Source organism: Acipenser ruthenus, chromosome 4 (assembly GCF_902713425.1).
Source record: "Acipenser ruthenus chromosome 4, fAciRut3.2 maternal haplotype, whole genome shotgun sequence".
NCBI lineage: Eukaryota > Metazoa > Chordata > Actinopteri > Acipenseriformes > Acipenseridae > Acipenser > Acipenser ruthenus.
Window position 1 is genome coordinate 74,028,475 of NC_081192.1, and position 22,617 is coordinate 74,051,091.

At 43.0% G+C, this 22,617-nt stretch overlaps 1 protein-coding gene across 4 annotated transcripts in view; it reads left to right on the plus strand.

Annotated features, from left to right (window-relative positions):
• LOC117400205 (neurobeachin-like protein 2) overlaps positions 1-22,617 on the plus strand; it is a 118,861-nt gene that overhangs the window by 83,409 nt on the left and 12,835 nt on the right. For all 4 annotated transcript variants that reach the window (XM_059022770.1, XM_059022768.1, XM_059022771.1 and 1 more), the window contains 20 exons: positions 2,748-2,907; positions 3,386-3,488; positions 3,855-4,008; positions 4,458-4,616; positions 6,100-6,259; positions 6,878-6,966; positions 7,123-7,821; positions 8,153-8,331; positions 11,659-11,818; positions 12,314-12,451; positions 12,822-13,130; positions 13,644-13,793; positions 15,010-15,167; positions 16,420-16,544; positions 16,952-17,072; positions 17,608-17,765; positions 19,577-19,710; positions 20,870-20,977; positions 21,286-21,381; positions 21,790-21,914. In XM_059022770.1, coding sequence (XP_058878753.1) covers positions 2,748-2,907; positions 3,386-3,488; positions 3,855-4,008; positions 4,458-4,616; positions 6,100-6,259; positions 6,878-6,966; positions 7,123-7,821; positions 8,153-8,331; positions 11,659-11,818; positions 12,314-12,451; positions 12,822-13,130; positions 13,644-13,793; positions 15,010-15,167; positions 16,420-16,544; positions 16,952-17,072; positions 17,608-17,765; positions 19,577-19,710; positions 20,870-20,977; positions 21,286-21,381; positions 21,790-21,914 — 3,485 coding nt within the window. The remainder of the gene's footprint in view (positions 1-2,747; positions 2,908-3,385; positions 3,489-3,854; positions 4,009-4,457; positions 4,617-6,099; positions 6,260-6,877; positions 6,967-7,122; positions 7,822-8,152; positions 8,332-11,658; positions 11,819-12,313; positions 12,452-12,821; positions 13,131-13,643; positions 13,794-15,009; positions 15,168-16,419; positions 16,545-16,951; positions 17,073-17,607; positions 17,766-19,576; positions 19,711-20,869; positions 20,978-21,285; positions 21,382-21,789; positions 21,915-22,617) is intronic.

The following is a 22,617-nucleotide window of genomic DNA, read 5'->3' on the forward strand; positions in this document are numbered from 1 at the left end:
TCACACTGCAGGCCCACCATGCAGCCAGATACAGAGCTACAGTGTCAGAGGACAACGCAGCTCTCTGGCAGCTTACAGGCAAGCCCGCAGATGCCCAGCCAGTCTACAGGGGTCGCTGGTGCGCGGTGAGCTGAGGACACCCTGGCTGACCTAAACCCTCCCCACCCAGGCGACGCTCTGCCAATTGTGCGCCACCCCTTGGAAGTGCTTGTCCACGGTCGGCAGTGGAATAGCAGGACTCGAACCGGCGACCTCCAGGCTATAGGTAGCGCCTTTACCGGATGCGCCACTTGGGAGCCCCCTGTACATTTCATTTTTAATGGTTCCCCCTCCCCATATGCGTTCTGCTGTCAACGTTCCTAAAATGATCAGTTTCAAATAAACTTTTTTCCTTGCAGCAGCTAACCCTGCTTTAGTTCACTACGTTTACTGTTTTTCAATATGGTAACGTCTTAAATTACCGTGCCTGCTTCTTAGGCTGAAGTCAAGAGATATCAGCTTGTCATGTAAGTAGGTAAGCTGGAAATTACACTGCTGTTTTTGTGGGAAATCTTAAAAAAGAATACCTAGCCATACTCAGCTGTGAATTTTAAGACGTGGTTGATTTATAATTGTTTGTTTTGAAGGGTCTTTGTTAATAGGACCAGTAGGACCAGAATGGCCATCCCCAGTGGAGACAGGGTGGGATACCTCAGTTGAGTTATGCATAAGTGCCCAGTCCCTGACCACATTCCGGCGCCTCCTTAAGACTCACCTCTTCAAAGAGCACCTGTAGAACTCCTCTGTTTGTATCCTGGGACACTATCACCCTTCATGTAAATGTGCTTTATTTTGCTCTTATCAGCCCCTATTTTACTGCATTTAATCCTGTACTTCAGAATACACTAATCTGCCAAGTTTTGAACCTGTAGTACTTTGTATTTAATCACATCCTGATGTAACTATCACCATTTAATCATATCCTGATGTAACTATCACTATTACCTGCTGTATTATTGAATTGTGGTTTGTCAAACTTGTACTTTACTTGAACAAAAGTTATTGTATTTCTTGCTCTTATTGTATTACTTGTATTGTAACGCTTGAAATGTTTTTGCTTACGATTGTAAGTCGCCCTGGATAAGGGCGTCTGCTAAGAAATAAATAATAATAATAATAATAATAATAAGGAGGGAAAGAATGAAACCCACATGCTTTTAAATCTAACCTTGCTAATTATTACCTTTATGTAGGGGACAACTTTTGTACATACTAAGGAGTATGCAGGAGATCGGGGCACCAGTGCGAAACAGAGGACTGCGCGATGAGTTCATCCCAGCAGCTGGGCTTCAAATAGTCAGCAATGTGCTCCAGAAGATTGCTGCTTCTGTTGAAACTAATTGGCTTAATAAGAATTTCAGAAAAGTCACAAACAGCCGTATGGCCATCCGTGTTTGCCCAGTTCTTGGTGGCTAATTTATCCGTTGTTAGGCAGCAACCATGTTGCTTGGTAACCCATTCCATCTGTCACCATAAATAAATAAATATAAAAATGGGTTCCTTCCTTCTGTCCTAAGTCTGTCTCCACTGCAGCTTTGTCCCCTGCATGGTCCTTGTCTCCTGAGCTGTGCATAAAGTATTGGCTAGGGCTTACTTTGTCATCTCCTTTTAGGATTGTACCCAGTATCTGAGTGTAAACGGGACAGTCTTTAGGTGATCTCAAAAGTGTACATACATATGGAAAGGAACTTCTGGACTTCCAATTAGTGTTTCAGGTGTAAACACAAAGGAAGTCTGCACTGAGGCACTCCTCCCTGATGCCAGTTCTAAAGTCACAGTTGAGGGATACTGCAGTCGGCAAGTGAACATAGCCACTGCTGAGCTCATGGTGCATCCTCTGGGAAAGCCGTCATCCCTTTGTAGGATGTTTTGCACACACACACACACACACACACACACACACACACACACACACACACTGGACTCCCCTGGGAGGAATGGCTCACACAGAGCGATGGATTCTCAGACTGGGGGCACTGCACACATTTTCCACCTCTGCATTGTGCGCTTTCCATTGCTCAACAGGTTTTATTCTACTTAACAGGACTGTGGTTTGAGACTGGACTGGGAAAGTTGTGTCACGTGCTGCCTCGAGGCATCTGGCTTTGCATCTCCTCCTATGTGCTGAATGGTGATTCAGCCACAGCCCTTGTCTGTAGTTCAACTTCAGCTATCTGTTTTACCCTTTGAGTTGCCTACTTCGTATTTTACACATAGTAGACACACCTCAGGCAAAATCTAAAGGTGTCCTTCACTTTGTCCTATGACCTTAGATGGCTGCCGTATTGGGGTCATGTAACTTTTGCTTTTAGGAAAAAAGACTTGTTATCTGCATTTGATAACTGTGTTTTATGATTCTGTTGGTCGTGTTTTAGTTGTGGAGATTTGTACAAGAAAAATTACCTTTTGTGGCAGTAAAATAATTTTAGTTTTTGTTAATAAAATATATTTCTTGTTTTTTCTTTTTCTTTCAGCTTTCCATTATTTAATTAAAATTACATTACATAAACCATGTTTAGAGTTTTTTTTAAGTTTTATTTGTTTTTTCAAAAACTTTTAAATAAGTGTTAAAAATTTAATTATTTTGGAACTATTTTGGAGTGTCACGGGTGTTTTTAATGATCTTAAAATTGGCAGTTGTTAATGGTCAAATACATGCTCTGTGACTGGTCTGTTAATGACTGCCCTTCTCTCTCTGCCTTTCCCAGGTGCCAAGCCAGCTGATAGACATGAACGTGTTGAGGGCGTGCCAGTTCCTGATAGAGCAGACGTGCAGTGAGGGGAACAATGTCCTGCTGCACTACCTCTACCAGCACCTGCTCTTTGACTTCCGCATCTGGAGCCATGGCGACTTCGCTGTCCGCCTCGGTATGAGGGAGGGGAGGGGAGAGAAGAAGAGAGGAGGAGGGGAGAGGGACGGGAGGGGGAAGGGGACGGAGGAGAGGAGGGGGACGGGAGGGGGGATGAGGAGAAGTGGGGGGAGAAGGAGGATGGGACCACCACCACAGCGAGGGATTTAGGGTTGGAGATGGGTGTGATGCCCAGGAGAGGGGAGAAGGAGTGACCGTCAGGCAGCAGCAGACAGAGGGAAAAGGTGGCATGGGGAGAGCACAGTCTGGGAGAGAGAGAGGGAGGTAGCGGGTGGAGGTTAGTGATGCTCAGGGAAAGAGGGTGGGAGAGGCGGAAGAGCAAGAGGAAGAAGAGGGAGTATTGAGTAAAAAAATAAGAGGAATGGCACAGGATTGCATGCTTTGCTGGCATTCTCCTGGAAGGTTGTCCAGTCAGAGCAGCACAATGACAGGGTGTTTTAATGTGCAATTTGTGGATTTGCTGCTCTGTTCTGCAGGACACATTCAGTATGTATCGTCCATCATCAAAGACAACAAGCAGCGGATCCGCAGGAAATACGGAGTGCAGTACGTCCTGGACTCCATCAGGACGCACTACGGGTGAGGGTGGGGTTGATACAGAACTGTATGAACATCGCCACATTGTGTGCAGCACTTTCACAGTTGAGGTTTTAAAAGCCTTTAGTACAGTAATATTCACAGTCTATAGTTGCTTATTATTAATAATAATAATAATAATAATAATAATAATAATAATAATAATAATATCTGTAGTAGTTGTAGTAGTAGCAATATATTATCTGCATAGAAGGATTTTGTGAGCCCCTTGGGGGAAAAAACAGAAACTTTTGAAAAGGAGCAACCTACTTAGAGTGATGTTCTAATGAATAGTTACAGGCAGATTCTGAATAGGTACAAATTGGGCGTGTGTTCCTGTGTTTGCATCTCCATGTCTTTGTGGTGCAGGGGTGAGAAGGACGGTGCGGTCCCAATGGATGATGTGCGGACGGTGCAGACTTCTCTCTTCCAGCTGGTCCGAGAGTTCCTATCGCGGGCTGTGGCTCCGGAGGAGCTGCAGAGCATCCTGTCATATGCAGCCGCCGTCCAGGACGAGCAGCAGGTACCCGGGGCCTCTGGGAGCGAGGGGCGGGGGGGGGTTGGGGGTCATGGTATTCAGGGGATTAGAGGAATGGAAAGACTGCAAATACATTGGGATTAGAGAAGAGGGCAGGAACTGGTTAGGGTAAACTGGAAAAGAGTTGAAGAACAGGATAAATAGTTGTAGGGGCTGGGAGAGATTGGGAACCAGTGCTCTAAATTCCGTACCTTTTCATACATACAGAGAATATACAATAAACATCACTTTCGCTTCAGTACAGTAGTTCTTTTTTGCTTGCGTTTTTGCCTTTTCCTCAGTTTTCAATTTTGGGGGTCCCTATTCAAATATTTTTTTTAAAAAAAAGGTGTGTGTGTGTGTGTGTGTGTGTCCCAAACAAACAAATTTGTGAACCCCTGGTCCAGAAGTTGTCAGGGTCCTGAAGCCCCTGCATTTGCCCCTCATTGCCCCAGGTGTGCGGTGTTCTGGAGGTGATCCACGGGCTGCTACGCGGAGGCCCCACACGGGAGCAGCTCTTTGGACTGCTCTTCGACACAGGCCACATCGAGGTGCTGTACTCCCTCCTCCTGCAGAAGAAATACAGCGACGAGCTGAGGGAGAGGGTCTTCAAGGTGAGGGTGCAGGGAGAGGGGACAAAGTGATGGGCACATCAGAGGGAATATTTATAGATTTATGAACTGCGCTCCATATATATGAAATATTGAAAACTGTGAACTAGTGAAGAAACCTTGTACAGTAAAATATACAGCAGGTATATGTATCAGTCAGGTAGTTCAGTATTGGTGCTAATCAGGGTTGCGTAATAACTGAATTAACCAAATTACCTAATCATAAGGAGTAGCAAGGAGCACCGTATATGGGTCGTTTTCTGAGAGTAAATACACAAATAACATACCATGAAAAGAAAAATGTGTTCCAGTTATTGGTACATCAGACCATAGAACATAGATCTGAAAAAGACAAACACCCTATTTCACAATTTAAAATATACCAGTTTTAAACATTGTTTTCTATATTATTATTATTATTATTATTATTATTATTATTATTATTATTTTGTATTTTATTTATTTATTTTAAAAATTTGGAATCGCCAATTGTATTTTACCCCATTTTCTCCCCAATTTGAAAATGCCCAATTCATAAGCCTGGCTCACCGCTGCCACCCCCACGCTGACTCGGGACAGACAAAGACAAACAGTCGCGTCCCCCGAAACGTGTGCGCTTCTTTTCACTCTGCAGGCCCGCCATGCAGCTACCTCAGAGCTACAGTGTCGTAGGACCACGCGGCTCTGGGCCGCTTGTAGGCAGGCCTGCAGGCGCCCAGCCAGTCTACAGGGGTCGCTGGTGCGCAGTGAGGCAAGGACACCCTAGCCGACCTAAGCCCTCCCCACTCGACCAATTGTGCACCGCCCCCTAGAAACTTCCGTCCAGGGCCGGCAGTGGAATAGCAGTGTGGAGTAGTGGTTAGGGCTCTGGACTCTTGACCGGAGGGTCGTGGGTTCAATCACCGGTGGAGGACACTGCTGCTGTACCCTTGAGCAAGGTACTTTACCTAGATTGCTCCAGTAAAAACCCAGCTGTATAAATGGGTAGGCTAACTGTGTGTAAAAAAAAAAATGTAATTGTATGTAAAAATAATGTGATATCTTGTAACAATTGTAAGTCGACCTGGATAAGGGCGTCTGCTAAGAAATACATAATAATAAATAGCCTGGACTTGAACCGGCGACCTCCAGGCTATACGGTGCATCCTGCACTACACGCAGAGTGCCTTTACTTATTTATTTTCTATTTTTTACATTATGTATCTTTCTTACTTCTTTGTTTTAAAGATAATGCCATTTTCCAGAGAAAATATGTTATGAATGTTACATTGGATAGACTTTTTTTGGTATCCCTATACAGAGAATAATCCACATACAGTATGGACTTGGACATTGTCGTTTATTGAGCTACCTTGTAGTAATGTATCCCCATTACATTTGTAATGGGCCGTGCAAACTCAGAGGCCCTTTTGATTAACTTCAGAAAAGTAACCCTGACCTTTTACATCTAAATGTCCCCTTCTCCTCCCTCTCCTTCTCTCTCCAGATCCTGTATAAGATCTTGAAGTTTGATAAGGTTCCCGAGAGGAGTAAGCACCGTCTGAAGCTGAAGGACATTGGCTACCAAGGCCTGATCAGCTGCCTAAACGAGGTCCCAGTCTCCATGTCTCTCATTCGCTGTCTCTCAGAGCAGGTCCTCGTCGCAGGTGACCCCCTATTCTTGCCATGTTGTAGTTGAACTTATCTGGAGATTATATGCTTGAAGCCTCTCTCTAAGATTTGCGTTGGAACATGCCTGCATTTTGTAAAAATGTCGGTCCTGCTCCAGGATTTTAGTCTGTATCTGCTCAGAAATATGTTACTCAATGAAACCTGTTATCCCTGACTCCCGAAGACAAGATAAACACATAGACTGCTTTTACGTCTGATTTCTAAGCTCCTTCCTGTGCCTTAGTTTTTTTATTATTCATTTACAGTTAGGTCCAGCTCAGGTGGATCAACAGGGGTAACTCAACCTCTTGCGACACTGATTTGCATCACTTTTTTGTTGCTGTAAGACCTTTTGCACGTCTAAAAAAATGTCATAGAATGTAGCATTTTTAACACTTTCAGGCTGTTTTTCGCCATGTGTGTGAGTTACTGCTTTTCTTTTGGATGGACAGACAAAACCTGCCCTGGAACCCCTTTACTCCATCTCATGTAGTTTATGTAACACTTTCCCAGAATTGGTTCCACCTGAGTTGGGATGACTGCATGGTTTCATTTGAGAATTTAAATCCCTGTGCTGCTCTTATTAACCTGCTCTCTACACCCCCTCACCCTAGATGTGAACCCCAACTACCGGGATCTGATCGCAGTGGTGTACCTGTCTCACAGAGCGGATCTCACTGTCAGACTGGATGTCTGTCGCAAGGTACGTTTAACACATCTTCCTGCTTCTGCATTTCAGGTTAATTTCCACTATGTGCAGTACCCTTCTATGCCTACATTTGTATCCCAAAATATTTTCACGCTTCACTCCTCAAATAGTTACCAACCTCTTGTCTTGTTTTTTTTTCCTCTCCCGCAGCTCTTCCACCTCATCTACTCGAACCAGGACAACGTACGTCAGCTGGCGCGGCAGGCTGGCTGGCAGGACACTCTGACCATGCTGTACGTGAAGGAGTCGTACAAGTCTCGGGCAGCCAGCCTCTCCAGCTCCCTAAACAGTGACACACTGGACCTGCAACGACAGGACTCTTCCATGCTGGAGAACCCCCAGGAGACAAGGGCAAAGGGAATTGGAACGGGAGGAGAGCTGTCCGACGTCTTCCTGCCCTTCGGCTATGAGTCCCCCGACTTGAATGTCTCTGAAGGCTTCTCTGCCCTCTCTCTGTCTCCATGCAACAGCAGTTGCCCCCAGAGGATAAAGATAAAATCGTGCGGGAACTCCTTCGACTCCCAGGACGTGACCAGCCACTCCTCCTCCAACACCATTGATATCCCCGGGGCCCAGGAGGAGGAGTTGCTGTACTCCCCATTCTCTCCCTTTGGGTCCTCCCCCTTTGAGCTGGGCCTGGAGCTGGCCAGCACTGGCTCGCTGGCCACCGTGGAGAGCGGCAGCCACACCCCCGTCAGCCAGGCTGACACCCCCTCCCCCCTGGAGGCCTTCAAACCCTTCCCAGGCATGAGGGTACGCAAGAGCTCCAGTCTGTCCAACGTGCTGGATGAGAGCAGCTTCCAGGAGCCCCATCCTGGGGACAACACCTCCAACACCAGCAACCCCCAGGTACTGAGCTGGGCCGCTCTGTGTTTGTGTCTGACACCAGCAACACACATATACTCGTCTGTATAGAAATATTTATATATGTGTCTATATAACAGTTCATCCACACCAGTAACCCTAAGTGTGGGATGAAAATGACTACATGTAGTCAATCTCCCTCTTACCTGTCCCCAGGCAGTTGTGAATAATTTAATTGAATTTGCCCTATTTTACATGCAGCAGTCTCTTGTACCATGCTAAGTGTCTGGATGCTTCCTGTAGGCCACTACGCTGTACATTTCATTACCTGACTCGCTTTCTTACCAGTTATTCTCCCTGTCCCTGGTCTCCACAGCAAACCCCGGAGGAGGAGCTATGTAACCTGCTCACTAACATCGTGTTCTCTGTGACATGGCGTGGGGTGGAAGGCAGTGACGACACTGTCTGGAAGGAGCGTGGGCAGGTCTTCTCCGTCCTCACCAAGCTGGGCTCGTCCTGCGAGCTCGTCCGGCCCCCCGACGACATCAAGCGCAGGTGGGTGAGGGGTGAGGGGTGAGGGTGGAGAGGGGAGTGAGGGGGGTGGGGTGCAAAGAGAGAGCGTGAAGGTTTGGTGTGTTAAAAGTGTTCTCCTGTCACTAAGAACTGATTAAAACTCAATCATGAGCTACATACTGTAATAGTAAAACAAAACTTAGAATGGGAACGGGGGAGAGTTCAGGAGGTGTCACACGCCGAAGATCAGGTCACTACAGAAGGCCATCTTCTAAAACAAAATACTACACTTTTTAATTTGATCTTACAAATCTTGATCAAAAACATACAAATAACCTAATATTTCAAACAGTTCGATGTTGAATATACTGTAGCTTAGTGCTTTATCTTTCAGGTCTGTGATTTAATATATTTTTTTTAAATATCAGTACGTATATTGTAGGGCATATACACTCATTTCCCAAAGCAAAATTCTCTCATTGGTCTGATTTGACAGAGCAATTATTTCAGACTTTCTGGTTATGTCCAAATAATTTCCTTTTTGAAACTAAACACTGAAGTGAGAACAGACACACCACAGCCAGCAGTTGCTGCATGACAGGACAAGTGATTATTCATGCAGTTTGAACTGATGTTAAGTGGAGTGCAAATCAGTTGAATAGCTTATAAATTGGTTTAAGGGGATTTTGATAATTTTGATAATAATAATTTACAAAACTAAACAAAAGGTTTAAAAAAAAAAAGAATCAAATTCTCCAAACTATAACATGATGCTTTCTTTCTTTTTCTTTCTTTCCCTCTCTTTCTCCCCTCTCTCTCTCTCTCTCTCTCTCTCTCTCTCTCTCTCTCTCTCTCTCTCTCTCTCTCTCAACAAAGGATCTGGCTCCTATTATAACATGTGGCTGGGCTTAATTGATCGCCAAGTTACAGGTTCGGGTCAGGTACTTCAGCATGGGGAAGTGCACAATTAGTCCACGTGCAGACTGTGCCGAGATTCAATTGAATGATTGATTAGCAATCGAGTCTCGGCACAGCTGTATAAAAGAATGAATGTTTCATGCACACAGGGTTGGTGTGTTCGCAGTGGTGAACGTGAGAGAGAGAGGAGAGAAATAAAATATAAAATCACAACAATTGCTACGCGTGTTGGGAGTGGAAACAGCACGGTACTTGTTCTGTATCTGTTTGTTTGTTTTGTCCACAGTTTGTTGGTTTGTTTGTTTGTCTGTTTGTTTGGCCAACATGCCGTTTGTTTTGTAGAAGTGTTTTGTTTAAACCTTTTATTTTGTTCATTTAATAAACGCGCAAGCAGCGCATTTGTCATTTCACTCGCAGTACTGTGTGTCTTCTGGGTCTGACGTCACCCCTACAGCCGCCTTAGTCACACATTAGAAGAAAAACAGCCCCATAGAAGGGTATTACCACCTCCATGCTTGACAGTAGGTATGGTGTATGTTTCTTTGTACGCCTCAACAGAGTTTCTCCAAACGTAATGACTATAAGCGTGACCAAGTAGCTCTTTTTTTTTTTTGTTTCATCACTCCACCAAACCTTTGACCAGAACTCATATCCATCATCCAAATGCTGTTTTTCAAAGTTCAAGCGATTGTCCTTATGAAGTTTTCCTAAGTGTGGCTTTTTCCTTGGCCTGCGACCATTGAGACCTTCACCATGCAATACTCGACCTATGGTTGAAATAGAAACCCCAGTCCCACTTGCAGCCAATTAACTTTGAATATCTTTGGTGGTCAATCTCTGATTGTTATTAACCTTCCTCACAATTCTTCTACTTGTTCTTGGTGAAAGAACCTTCTTTCTTCCAGACCGAGGGAGCGCTGTGATAGTACCATGAGTCTTGTACTTCTTGATAATAGAAACAATAGCTGAAATTGGGATAGTCAAATGCTTCTTGTATCCTTCTCCAGCTTCATGACAATAATTTTCTGCCTAAGGTCTTCCAGATAGATCTTTACTTTTTCCCATATTGACTTATTGGTAATGACAGCAGTCATCCTATGCCTAACCCTTTTATACTCTCTAAGAATGTTCACCTACAATCCAGAATTTTCTAAACTTCTCTAGAATTAGGTTCCGCATTATCATATTTAAATTTCTAGCACCTTGTAGACAATACTATCATAGCATCAAAGGGTATTAATACTTTTGAATGAGCATTTTTTGAGTTTTGACTACAACTCTGCGTTTGTGTGTGTGTGTGTGTGTGTGTATATATATATATATTAGGTTATCCTTTTTCATTAAAAAATAAACAAATAAGAATAATTTAACTGAAAGCTTTTCTATCTGCGGAGTAAGTGAAAGCCAGACGTGGGCGAGATAAAGCCCCCCACCCCCCTCTTTTTACAACATAAATGTGTACAAAGTGCAAAACTGTAGTATCAATTGAACTATACATGCCCATGTTAATATCTTAAAACTGTGTTTTTGTGTAATACTAATCAAATGTAAACCTGAGTGTATCGTTTAATTTTTTGAACTGCCTCCTTACAGTACCTGCATTATCTTCAATGATGTCCACACTGAGACAGGCTATGACATCAGCTTCTCACTGGTCATATGAGGCTGCTTTGCTTTTTCAATATGGGGAGAGGCTTTTGTTTTGTTTTTTACTTTATCACCATGACAAATACTAACCAAATGGCATAAGGGGGGTGGGGGGTTGTTAAACAAATTCTTTATTAAAAATACAATTCTAGTGATAATATTGTGTTTATTTAATTAAACAAAAAAAATATAATAATACTAACCTTTGTAATTGTAGGTTTTTAATGGTTAGGCTATTAGGCTATACAGTAGAACCTGTCATATCCGAACCTGTAAGATAAAAACGCTCTATATACCGGTGGATCTCTGGCATGTGTCATTTGCACTTTCTATAACCAACTGAATGGTACTGATGGAAACTGATCAATGCACATTTTATTGTGGGTCTAAATCAGTAAATTCAGCTCTTAGCAAGACAGAATGGATTCAGTTGCAGATACAAAAAAAAATAAAAAATAGACAAGTGTATTTGGGAATTCAGTTTCACTTTTTACATGCTGTCACTTTACCTAACTGCCCAGTTTAACCATATTAAATAAAACAAGAAAGCAATGGATTAATATAATCACTGTGATATTAAAAAGCGCTGAGTTTTTTTTTTATTGCACTGCAGCAGTTTCACGACAGGTGAATAGCTGGCCATGGCTACCACTGTATTCACATAGTGAAATTTGCTTAGAAATGTCCCAGTCAAGTTGCTTGAAAAGATTGCCTGGTGTTGCATGGGCAAATCTTGATGTCTAGAATGTTCCTGACATTGCCCTGGGTTGAGCTGCTGAGTGATCGGCCATGTTCTCTCCCCAGCCTGTTGGAGATGATGCTGGAGTCTGCCTTTTCAGACATCAAGGACTCCACGGGGGCCGCACTGCCTGGCCACCTCCAGAACGTGGTCAAGCTGCTTCGCCTTCTGCAGGACTTCCTCTTCGCCGAGGGCCACGCCAACCAGGCGCTCTGGAGTGAGAAGGTAGGAGACGTGGACTGGAGGTTGTAAGGAGAGGATACTCTGCTGACACACTGTGACGTCAACTGGAGAGTTTATACTAAGGTTGAGACTGTACACGAGGAGACTGTTTTTCAGATTTGTACTTGTTTGGTGAACGCTTTAAGACTCCGGGTTCCCGATGACCCAAACCCTGAGAAGTTGGATTAGATCATCTGGTTTGTCAGTCGTCTTTAGCTCCGTTGGTAGACTAGGGCAGAAGAAGACATGAAATGTAGGGATTGCAATGTCTTGTGAGAAACGCAGGGAAAGGAGGGTAAGGATACCAAACAAGAAGACTGGATGCCGAGGATTGGGATATTAAATGCAGACAAAAGGGGAAACAGGCATTAGGGAAGCCAGTCCCATTGAAGAAAATGTCCCTCATACTGTTATTCTCTACAAAGTGATTCCTGCATACCTGTGTGTTCAATTCTTGAGGCGGTCTCTAAAATAACTTTTTTTCCCCACTGCTGTCAGATTTTTGAAGGGGTGGTAAATCTGCTGGACAAGCTGCAGGCCTGGTACTACCCTGTGAACGGGGCCACAGACATGAGGGAGATGCCCCAGATCGGCCTGCGCATCATCACTGGCTACATCCAGCAGCAGAATGCACAGGTCAGTACCCTGGTCCCACGGTTCTCTGTCTTCTTCATTTCCTCTCCAGATTTATTATTATTATTATTATTATTATTATTATTATTATTATTATTATTATTATTATTATTATTATATATTTTGTTGTGCTGCATTGCTGTTGCATACGATTTATATATACGCCTCTGGGTGTTCCAAAGCATCTTTATTTATTTTTCATACTTCAGGCCACTCTCAGTAGCAGTGTTGCCAAGAATTCAGGGCTCCCCACAACAACGGCAATGCTTCCGACTGTTTGTCTTTCCTCCCTCCTTCCCTTGTTGATTATTTTTGCACTTATAAAGGCGGTGTACCCTCTCTGTACTGACGTGGTCTCCTCTCCCCTGTGCAGGTGTGTGCGATGGCCTGTGTGAAGCTGCACAGTCTCTTGCAGACAGTGATGTCTCTGCGGACGGAGGAGGTCTGCTTCCTACTGGGCAGGCTGGGCGGGCCGCTCTCTCACTCGCTGGCGGCTGGGCATGCAGACTCCTTCACGTACCTGGTTCCTATAGTGAGAACCCTGCTGGACCAGCACTATGAGATGCTGCAGCTGCAGCACCTCCTGCCCAACATGCCCCCCACCAATGGCAGCGCCACCCTGTTTGAGGACCTGCAGAACTACTGCAGGACCGTCGAGTGGCAGACCTTCATCGAGAAGCATGTGAGGCTCCTCAGCTCTTTTTCTACCCAATCCGCTTCCAACCGCACAGCCGATTTAAACCATATTTAAGCAATATAATCTTTTTATATTTATCAGATCTCATAATCTTAATCAACATGGCAAAGGCTGACGCTGTTTAAAGATGGCAAAATAGGAAAAATTACCTCAAAATTTGAAAAATTGAATGGGCCTACAGTATGTAAGATTCGATACGCATGCGCATGAAACTTTTCAATCACTTTTGAGTGTTTTTCATCTTTATTTGGCATTGTTTACCAGCACTTTCAAATCCTACCCCTCTTTTTCTTAATAGGTAATTTACCCTATCTGTCTCTCCTTTCTTTCTTTCTTTCTTTCTTTCTTTCTTTCTTTCTTTCTTTCTTAATTCCTCCTCCTCTCTCTCTCTCTCTCTCTCTCTCTCTCTCTCTCTCTCTCTCTCTCTCTCTCTCTCTCTCTCTCTCTCTCTCTCTCTCTCTCTCTCTCTCTCTCCTTGTCTCCCCTGCACTCCTCCAGGTCCAGCCTGTCATGGCTCAGTATGAAGATGATACGTTTGGGAAGAGCCACGACCTGATGTCTAACTTCTGGAACTCTTGTTTCGACGCACTGATGAGCAGCTCTCTGCGGAGAGAGAAGGAGAAGGCTGATAGCAGGACCAAGTTCCAGGTACACTTTCCACAGGGGCAGACACAAACTCCTCTGAGCTCATAAAGTCCCTCATTGGAAAAAATACTTCAGAATTCTTCATCCACAATATCATGACGAAACCACTGCCGCCTTAAACAGTAAGTAGTCACGTGTCCAGTGCCCAGCACTTAAGATTCTCCAGCCTAACTCAAAACCATCTAAAGGCAGATTCAGAGAAATATGATAACATAGTGGAACGTCACATATCCGATCGTCATATAACCGCCCTGATCAATTAACTGCCTCGCTAAATAAAGAAGTAAATAATTAAATATTAAAAGTAGACTACGAAAATAATGGCATTGGCAGCAAGTGTAGCTTCCGCAATGGAAATAGAAAGAAAGCGTTCTAGCAATCAGCTTTTTGGTGTGTTCCCCTTTAAGAGAGACATGCTGTGTGCGTGTGTCAGTCAGCTGCATGTAGCAGTGACATTTCAGTGACGTACACCAGTCGAGAAAGCTTTTTTTATGTGCAATGTGTTTATATGATGGAGCGCACGCTTGCAGATATTGACAGCGTGTTGTTGTAGCTTTTAAATGCATTTGAGTTAAACAAAGCAAGCTTAATAAATGCAGTGCTTACCGGCCGTTTGTTTAAAATATCTGAAGCAATATTCAAACCAAGCTGCTTATCGGCTGTTGGCAATATCAAGAAAGAGCGCAAAGTACCGTGACAGAGGTATGAAGAAAGCAGGACCAGGGAAGCAGGGACTTCTAGAGTTAAGAAGCCATCGGTTGCAGGTTACTGTACATTTACCGTTTTTGTTTTCTATTTTTTGTTTATTTAAAAAAAAAAAAAAAAAAGCTTTGCGTGGAGATGGCTTTAGCAAACCGCATAGCAAAACTGTGTATTTGTAGGCTAATTAATCCCGTTTACATTTGCTTACTTTTAAAGCAAAACATTTCCCCATGTTTAAAGCAGTTTACGTGTTGTTTTTGTTCACTAACCTATTTATGGATGTGTAGATGCTTTTTCTATAGACGTTCACAAATCCAACTTTTTCACATATCCGCCTATACCCCAGTCCACAGGGGGTCAGATATGCGACGTTGTACTGTATTTGTTTTCAAAGAGAAGTTTAGTGCCAGCTGCTCTGTGCTCTGTTACTTGGTCTAGTACAGTGCCGTGCCATGCTGTGCAACGCAGTGCATGTGTTTCTGTTGTGTCGTAACCCCACTCTATGTGTACTGTGCAGGAGTTGATTGTGGAGCCCTACCTGAAGAGGATGCGCTCTGAGAACCTGCGCTATGCAAATATGCTGAAGCAGATCAACAACCACCACAGTGCTGTGCTGCGACAGTGGAGATCCCTGAGGAGGCTGCTGACCTGCCAGAGAGGGGCCTGGGCAGAGAGGTACAGTACCACTCTTTGTCTCTGTGTATGCGAGTACATGTGTATGTGTGAAACTCTTGAGTAGACTGCTCATCTGCCTGAGAGGTACTACACTGTGTGTGTGTGTGTGTGTATGTATTAGTCCCTCGTGAAAAGCGCGGCAAATCTTTCCAAATTCTGCGGCAAGAGTCCATGATTTCTGCAACACAAATTCTTGAATTCTGCGGTAGCCTTTTATAAGTTAAAACCAACCTGGTTCTTTGTTCATTTCTTTTTTTATAGAGCTGTTTTCAAAGTTTATTACAGTGCATGCTAAAACAAGTAGCAGAATGAAACCACAAAAACATTTATTGAAACTTTAATAACTTTTATTAATTCCAAAAACAAAATTGTGAGGCCAGTCAGCAAGCAGAAAAGTAAAATAAATTATCAAATAAATACTGGCGTTTTTACTGCTATAAGGAAAAAATACTTTGAAAGTGAGCAACTGCAATTAGAAACAATACTGAAAATATTTTGCTCAATTCCTTCAAATGTCATATTCCTTCAAATAGTGTTGATTCTGAATAAAATTGACTGAAAGAAAAATAAAAATACATTTTAAAAATGTTCTCCATTTTCTCAGGACTGGTTCTGGTGTTTTAAAGTCCTGCTTTCCCATTGAAGTAGAGGAAACAGGGCTCTGATAGTTTCTTCAGAAACAACGTTGCACAGTCTGCCCCCATCCTCATACAAGTGTCTCGGATATTCCCCAGCACGACCCGCTGCTGTTTTATTTCCTAAGTGGCTTTTGCTTCCAGACACATGTTTGCTCTTAGCAAATGTATCCATGTTAGCTCAGGATTTTAATAGCTACAGCACGTTGGTGTCTAAAATGAGTGGTTTGCTTTTCTAAGAGCAGATTGAGCAAGATAAACAAAGCATAGGTATTCAAAAATCTCACTGCGCCACCTTGTGGAATGTTTATAAACTTGAATTTGTTCTTATGAATACTAAGTTAGGCTTGTTGCCATGGAAAATCAATAATTCTATAGCCCAGGGTGCATTCCGTGAAATCGCACCGCGATCTGTGATCACTTTTTTCACGGGGGACTAATATATATCTATATATATATATATATATATATATATATATATATATATATATATATATATATATATATATATATATGTGTGTGTGTGTGTGTGTGTGTGTGTGTGTGTGTGTGTGTTTGCATGTGTTTTAAAGAATGAAGAGTCTCTTTACTCATGAAGTTGCTGGCTTTCCCCACAGGAAGGAGGTGGAGGTGAGGTGGAAGCTGTCGAGCGCAGAGACCTACTCCAAAATGAGGCTGAAGCTGGTCCCCAATTACAGCTTTGATTCTCATTCTGTGGCCAGTGCTCTGCGGGACAACATGGGTAAGCACACACCTGATTTCAGTTCACTCTTATCTACCCTACTCTAATTTCTGATTCGACAGGAAACCATTAAGATATCATTTACACTTTATCAACTGTGAATGGAGTCCACGTGATCCAACGATATAAGTATGTGAATCAAAATTAATTTCTACATTGAAGACACTGAGCAAGACTTCTAGTCAGAATGTTTGTCATTGAATTGATTAAGTTTCTTTTGGTATTACTTTATTTCTGATTCAACTTGGGTTTACAACTTTTTTTTGATAATTTAAGAAAACGATTTGCACAGCCAGAATACTTATAAAATCACGTAATTCTGTAGTTTCCAGCGTTTTATTGGATCCTAGTAAATGACGATGTGAAACAGAGTTTTGATGTGATGTCCGGTTTGCCTCGTGTTCTAGGTGCAGACCACCTGCACAGCCCCACAGAGTCTATCCCACTGGCCGTGGCCAAAGAGGCTAAGGTTAGCGAGATGGAGGACGACCAACTGGGAGATGAGGACCTGGTCTTTCTGGACAATCAGTAAGTCATTGCACAACTCAGTGAATGTGTTTGTGTAGTTGGGTTATTATACACTGCAGATAACACAGCACCATCAGTGTGGTAGAACAACACTAATGTGCACGAACCTGGAACCTGAACACCGAACCATATCTAGGAAATCTGCCCTGAAATACCAAGCATTTCAATGTCACAAGAAATCCCAGTCTGGCGTGAAGTTCCGTCCTGTAGATACTGTGGGTGTAGGTCATAGTGGAACATTTATTTTTTTCATCACTGCTTGCTCTGGTAGTGAACTGCAGGCCTAAATGCAAATGCATGTTATTGATACATTGCTTAAACTTCAACAGTTACTCTTGAATCGGAAAAGCCCATTGAAACAGTAGGATAAAACACACTGAGAGGCTTAGAAAACAGGCAGCTACCTAATGGAATGTGTCTATGAATGATTGTGTTTACTCTTTCCCTCTCTCCCACTTGCTCCATTCTCCCACACTCTCTTTCCCTTCCTCCTCTTTCCCTCGCTTTCTATCACCCCTTCTCCTCTGTCTGGCAGGGTGGATGAGGAGGAGCAGAATCAGAAAGAGAAGCTGGTGATCTCAGAGGACTGTGAGCTCATCACCATTGTTGCTGTGATACAGGGTCGTCTGGAGGTCACCACACATCACATCTATTTCTACGACGGCAGTACGGAGAAGGAGGAGACTGAGGAAGGTGGGTGTGGCCTGTGCACAACCAGCAGTATGAACTTGAGAAGTAAAATAAATCATTTCTTAAAAAAGAAAACTTGAAAGAAAATATATGCTAGTGGGCGGCATATCATGATTATATTGTTTGTAGAGTGGACATCAGCAGAATGTACTGTCATCTCCTACAGTTCATCCCCCATTTACAAAAATATATACAGCTAACAAAATTGTTTCAATAAGTGTTTCCCAATGTTCCTGTATAAAATATATTATTGTGAACAAGTTCTTATTTTTTATGGAAACTATCTTTGCAGGTAATTTAGTGGGGGGGAATGCCAATAACAAATTAAACACCACCAACTTAGCCTATTCCAGTGGTTCTCAAAAAAACAAATGTTGGTGACCTCAGAGTGCAACACTTATTGGTGGCCACACTGCTAATGTTTCCTAAAAAAAACAAATACACCATATCAAAAATGAAGAAAATTGACACATGAACTTTTCATTTATTTCTATATTAAAACCAAAGTGTTTCTCATTTTAAAAATGCAGCAGCCCCTCTCAACTCTCTACTGGATCTTAATTCCCAGGTCCTTCTAATAATAAACTGAAGACAATCAGATGTTTTGCTAGATTTATTTTTTTATTACTTATTTATTGTATTATTGTATATGCTGCACAATTCCAGCTAAATCTAACAAAAGCAGAACGATTTGCAGTGCTGTTATATCATAAAATTATATGCAAATCTGTAATATTCCAGAATAATAGGCTGTGAAGGCTTTACTTTGCCCCACTGAATTAACTAACGCAGTAGTTAAAGCTCTACATTTTTTCGTCTGTATTTCAGGCAGAAACAGTACAAAAGTAGACACATTTTTCTAATCTCTACCTTTGTAGTTTCTTTGCAATAAACAAATTGGCAAAAGACACATTTTTATAAAGTAATAACATTACTGAGGTTTATGTATGCCCTTTTTAACTGTACACTCAAGTGAAAACTCGATTGTGACTTAAATAAACGCACTAAAAAAAATAAATGTGGAAAAGGGGCTTTTATTACTCATAACAGAAAATAGAAAGTTGGGCCAGTTTTTGGAAATCCCCCGATTTTGAGACTCTTGCCAAATCTGAAGCAGCACTTCATTGATCCTGTTTTTTATGTTAATCCTACACATCACTGGCCATTGAATCTGTCAGGGTGGTAAATCGGTGCAAGGCTAATCATGTTGTGCGACGTATTTCTAATATCTATCAACTACCGGTATGTAATTGATGGTGGACACAGACGTGTATTTGTGTCTTCGAATTCATGTGCAGCAGTGTTCGTTGGAATATTCGGTTTCTCTGCACTAAAGGAAATAATATTCCATACCGCTGTTTTCACGTTGCTCTACTAAAGTCTTCTCACGTTGGTCAACCAATGAGTACTAACAAAAAGCAAAATGGGTGGAGATTTCTGAGATTTCCCTGCATGCTGCCACAGTGTTTCATTTGAGAAACGTTTGCCTATACAGCATGCACATTGACAGACCAGGTTGAACGTAAGCCCATAGTTTATATATCAAACCTTGACGTGCATCCTGGAGCTGAAGGGGTTAAATCAGTATGCAAGCTGTGTGTGGTGGTCTGGTTTATATCACCTGGTACAAAAGCCCCTTGCTTCAGTCATATATGCTCTCCAAGTTGGATTGCTACCACACGTTGGGATTCTAAATCACCTGTCGCCTGGGGAAATGATTTACCCACCGCAGATGTTCTGATATTTCCTCTGACAGTAGTGGTTTAATTGTGGATGATGCATGAGTAACCCTGAGTAACCCTGACTGTCTGCAGGAATTGGGTTGGATTTCAAGCGGCCTCTGTCCCAGCTGAGGGAGGTGCACCTGCGACGCTACAACCTGCGCAGGTCAGCCCTGGAGCTGTTCTTCATCGACCAGGCACACTACTTCATCAACTTCAAGAAGAAGGTGCCTTTTCATTTGTTCATTTATTCATGTATGTATTTGTTTATTTAAAATGTTTAACCAGGAAACATCTATCAAGTTGAATACCTTGTTTCTAAACTCACTGCACTCCTTCCTCAGGGCTTGAGACTGTGACATTCTGAGTTTCTATAGGGCATATATCTACCCTATTAACACTACACATATTTACCCTGCTAATGCTACACATCTGTCCTGTGTGGTCCAGTGGTTAAAGAAATGGGCTTGTAACCAGGAGGTCCCCATTTCAAATCCCACCTCAGCCACTGACTCATTGTGTGACCCTGAGCAAGTCCCTTAACCTCCTTGTGCTCCGTCTTTCGGGTGAGAAGTAGTTGTAAGTGACTCTGCAGCTGATGCATAGTTCACACACCCTAGTCTCTGTAATTCGCCTTGGATAAAGTCGTCTGCTAAATAAACAAATAATAATTATAATGTTGTAGCAGCCCAACCAGGCCACCGCTCTCCTATGTACAGCTCATGCAGACCATTGGGACAATCAGACATAAAATAATAAACATTTATCTAAATTAAGCTCAGAAAACACACTAATCCAGACATAACACAGCCAATGAGAACTAACGCAGTCCAGGGGCCACGCCCCCCTGCTCCTGCTGCAGCTGCTGTCTCTGACTTTGCTACACTGGACAGTGCTGCCACCACTGCTTCACACAGCCTCTGGACTACAGGTGCGATCCACGTCTCCCGCATCTCAGCCAGGATCATCTCTGTAACCTCCTGCCGGTTCTAGGGGAAGCCGGCGGGGGGCCTCAGCTTGATGGGTGGTGCATCGCCGGTATCAATGCCATGCTGCACCAGGTGGGCACGACCCGCTTCTTCCGGCTTGTTTGCAAAGAGATTTTTGAATTCCAGCAGCAGTGTCCGCAGCTGGGCCTACCAGTCCGGGCTAAGCCCATCACAGCTCCGGAGCCACTGCTGCCCGACACAGTCATGGCGGACACTGACCAGCTCTGATCCACTTTACAGTCATAGTAAAGAAAAGATCCAAGATATACCATACAATTACATACTTTACCAGTGTTGGTGAAATGGCACAGTCTTATAAGCTTAATGTATGTGTGTGTGTGTGTGTGTGTGTGTGGCTCTCTTTCTGACATCATTTCTCTGCCTGTCTAACCTGCAGGTTCGAAACAAAGTGTACTCTCGGATCCTGGGTCTCCGCCCTCCCAACCTCTTCTACTTTGGGTCTCGCTCACCCCAGGAGCTGCTCAAAGCGTCCGGGCTCACACAGGTAAGCGCTGCCCGCCCACTCACAATTCTGCATAGACTGAGCTGTGTGTCTCTGCAGACCCTTATTAAAAAAAATCACATAGTAAAATATAGCCAAGTGTAATGAAGCGTAGCTAAGCATTGTAAAGCCCTGAGAGCTGTTTTAAAGCATATTAATAAACATAGCAAGCCATGGTAAACAATGGTAAATGCATAGTATAAACATGGGAAAAACATGGTAAAACTGCAAGAATACCGTGGTAAACTTTTATAAAGGGAGAAATACTTGTCCTGTCATTCAGCTGCATGTTTTTATTTGACTCCTTTCAGAAATGGGTGTTCAGGGAGATCTCCAACTTCGAGTACCTGATGCAGCTGAACACCATCGCTGGCAGGACCTACAACGACCTCTCTCAGTACCCTGTGGTAAGCTGTCTGTCTGGACCCAGTGCTAATGAAGTCTCTGTGTGAGCTGCTGCATGTCTGTCAACAGGAGTGTGGCCACCCGATTTAACAGAGACCATCCTAATGGGCAGAATATCTGAGTGTAAATGTAGTGTGTGATTTGAGAGTTCCTGCAAGTGTCTGTCTATCTGTCTGTCAGTCTCAACTGTCGATTTAAGTCGGTGGTTTTAGAGAGTGCCTGCGAGCATGTCTGTACACCCTGCAATGTTTAGAAATACTACAAGAAACCAAGTAAATTCAATGACAAATGTTAACATTTTTAAAGTTTCTCTTAGCAATACTAAATTTAACAAAATGGAGTGTTTTTATAGTTTTCAGTGTCTGAACTGTGTCTGAACTGCCTGCCTGTTGGTCGATGTGTTCCCTTAGTTCCCCTGGATCCTGTATGATTACAGCTCTGATACTCTCGATCTAGACAACCCTGCCACCTTCCGTGACCTCTCCAAACCCATCGGAGTGGTCAACAGCCGGCACGCCAAGGACGTGAAGGAAAAGTGAGAACACTTTCCATTACCGACTCTTATTCCTGCAGCGGGTCTCATTGAAGTGGTCCGATAGTCAGCGGGGGTGTGGCCGCCCGATTTAACAGAGAGCACCCTAATGGGCAGAATCTCTGATATTGCCTATGATGCTTGACTTATGGGACACCCTGTGTAACAAATGCTTCCAATGTGTTGTCCCACCCCTGTATATCTCTGTCAAGCTCTGTCTATTAATCTGTCATTCTAACTTCTGCTGTCTGTCTGTGTTAAATTATGATTATTAGGCCATGTCGCTGGCTACATCACAAATAAAAAAATAAATAAACAGTATGCAACCATAATGTTCTTCTTGTTTCCTAATGACTCGCAGGATATATGTAAGGCGTCTGTTTTTCGGTTTTTATTAATTGAATTTTTCGGTGCTTATTTTTAGTTATTTTCGACTTTTATATAATTTTTTTTTTTTCCCAGAGCTTTCATTTTTTATATACTGTATGAAATTATTGTTTTTGATTACTTTCGTTTTTTTCTGTCACAATAGGTATAGTAACTCGACAGTACTTTTAATTGTACCTTCTTTCCTTTTCTGTCTTCCACAACGAAATCCTTATGGTCACGGGCATATTCTTCTGGGGTTTTTGTCTGTTTTAAATCTCGCAAGCTTGTTACAATCCTACAATAGAAATGTATGAATTTGCTGCCACTCAGTAGTTGG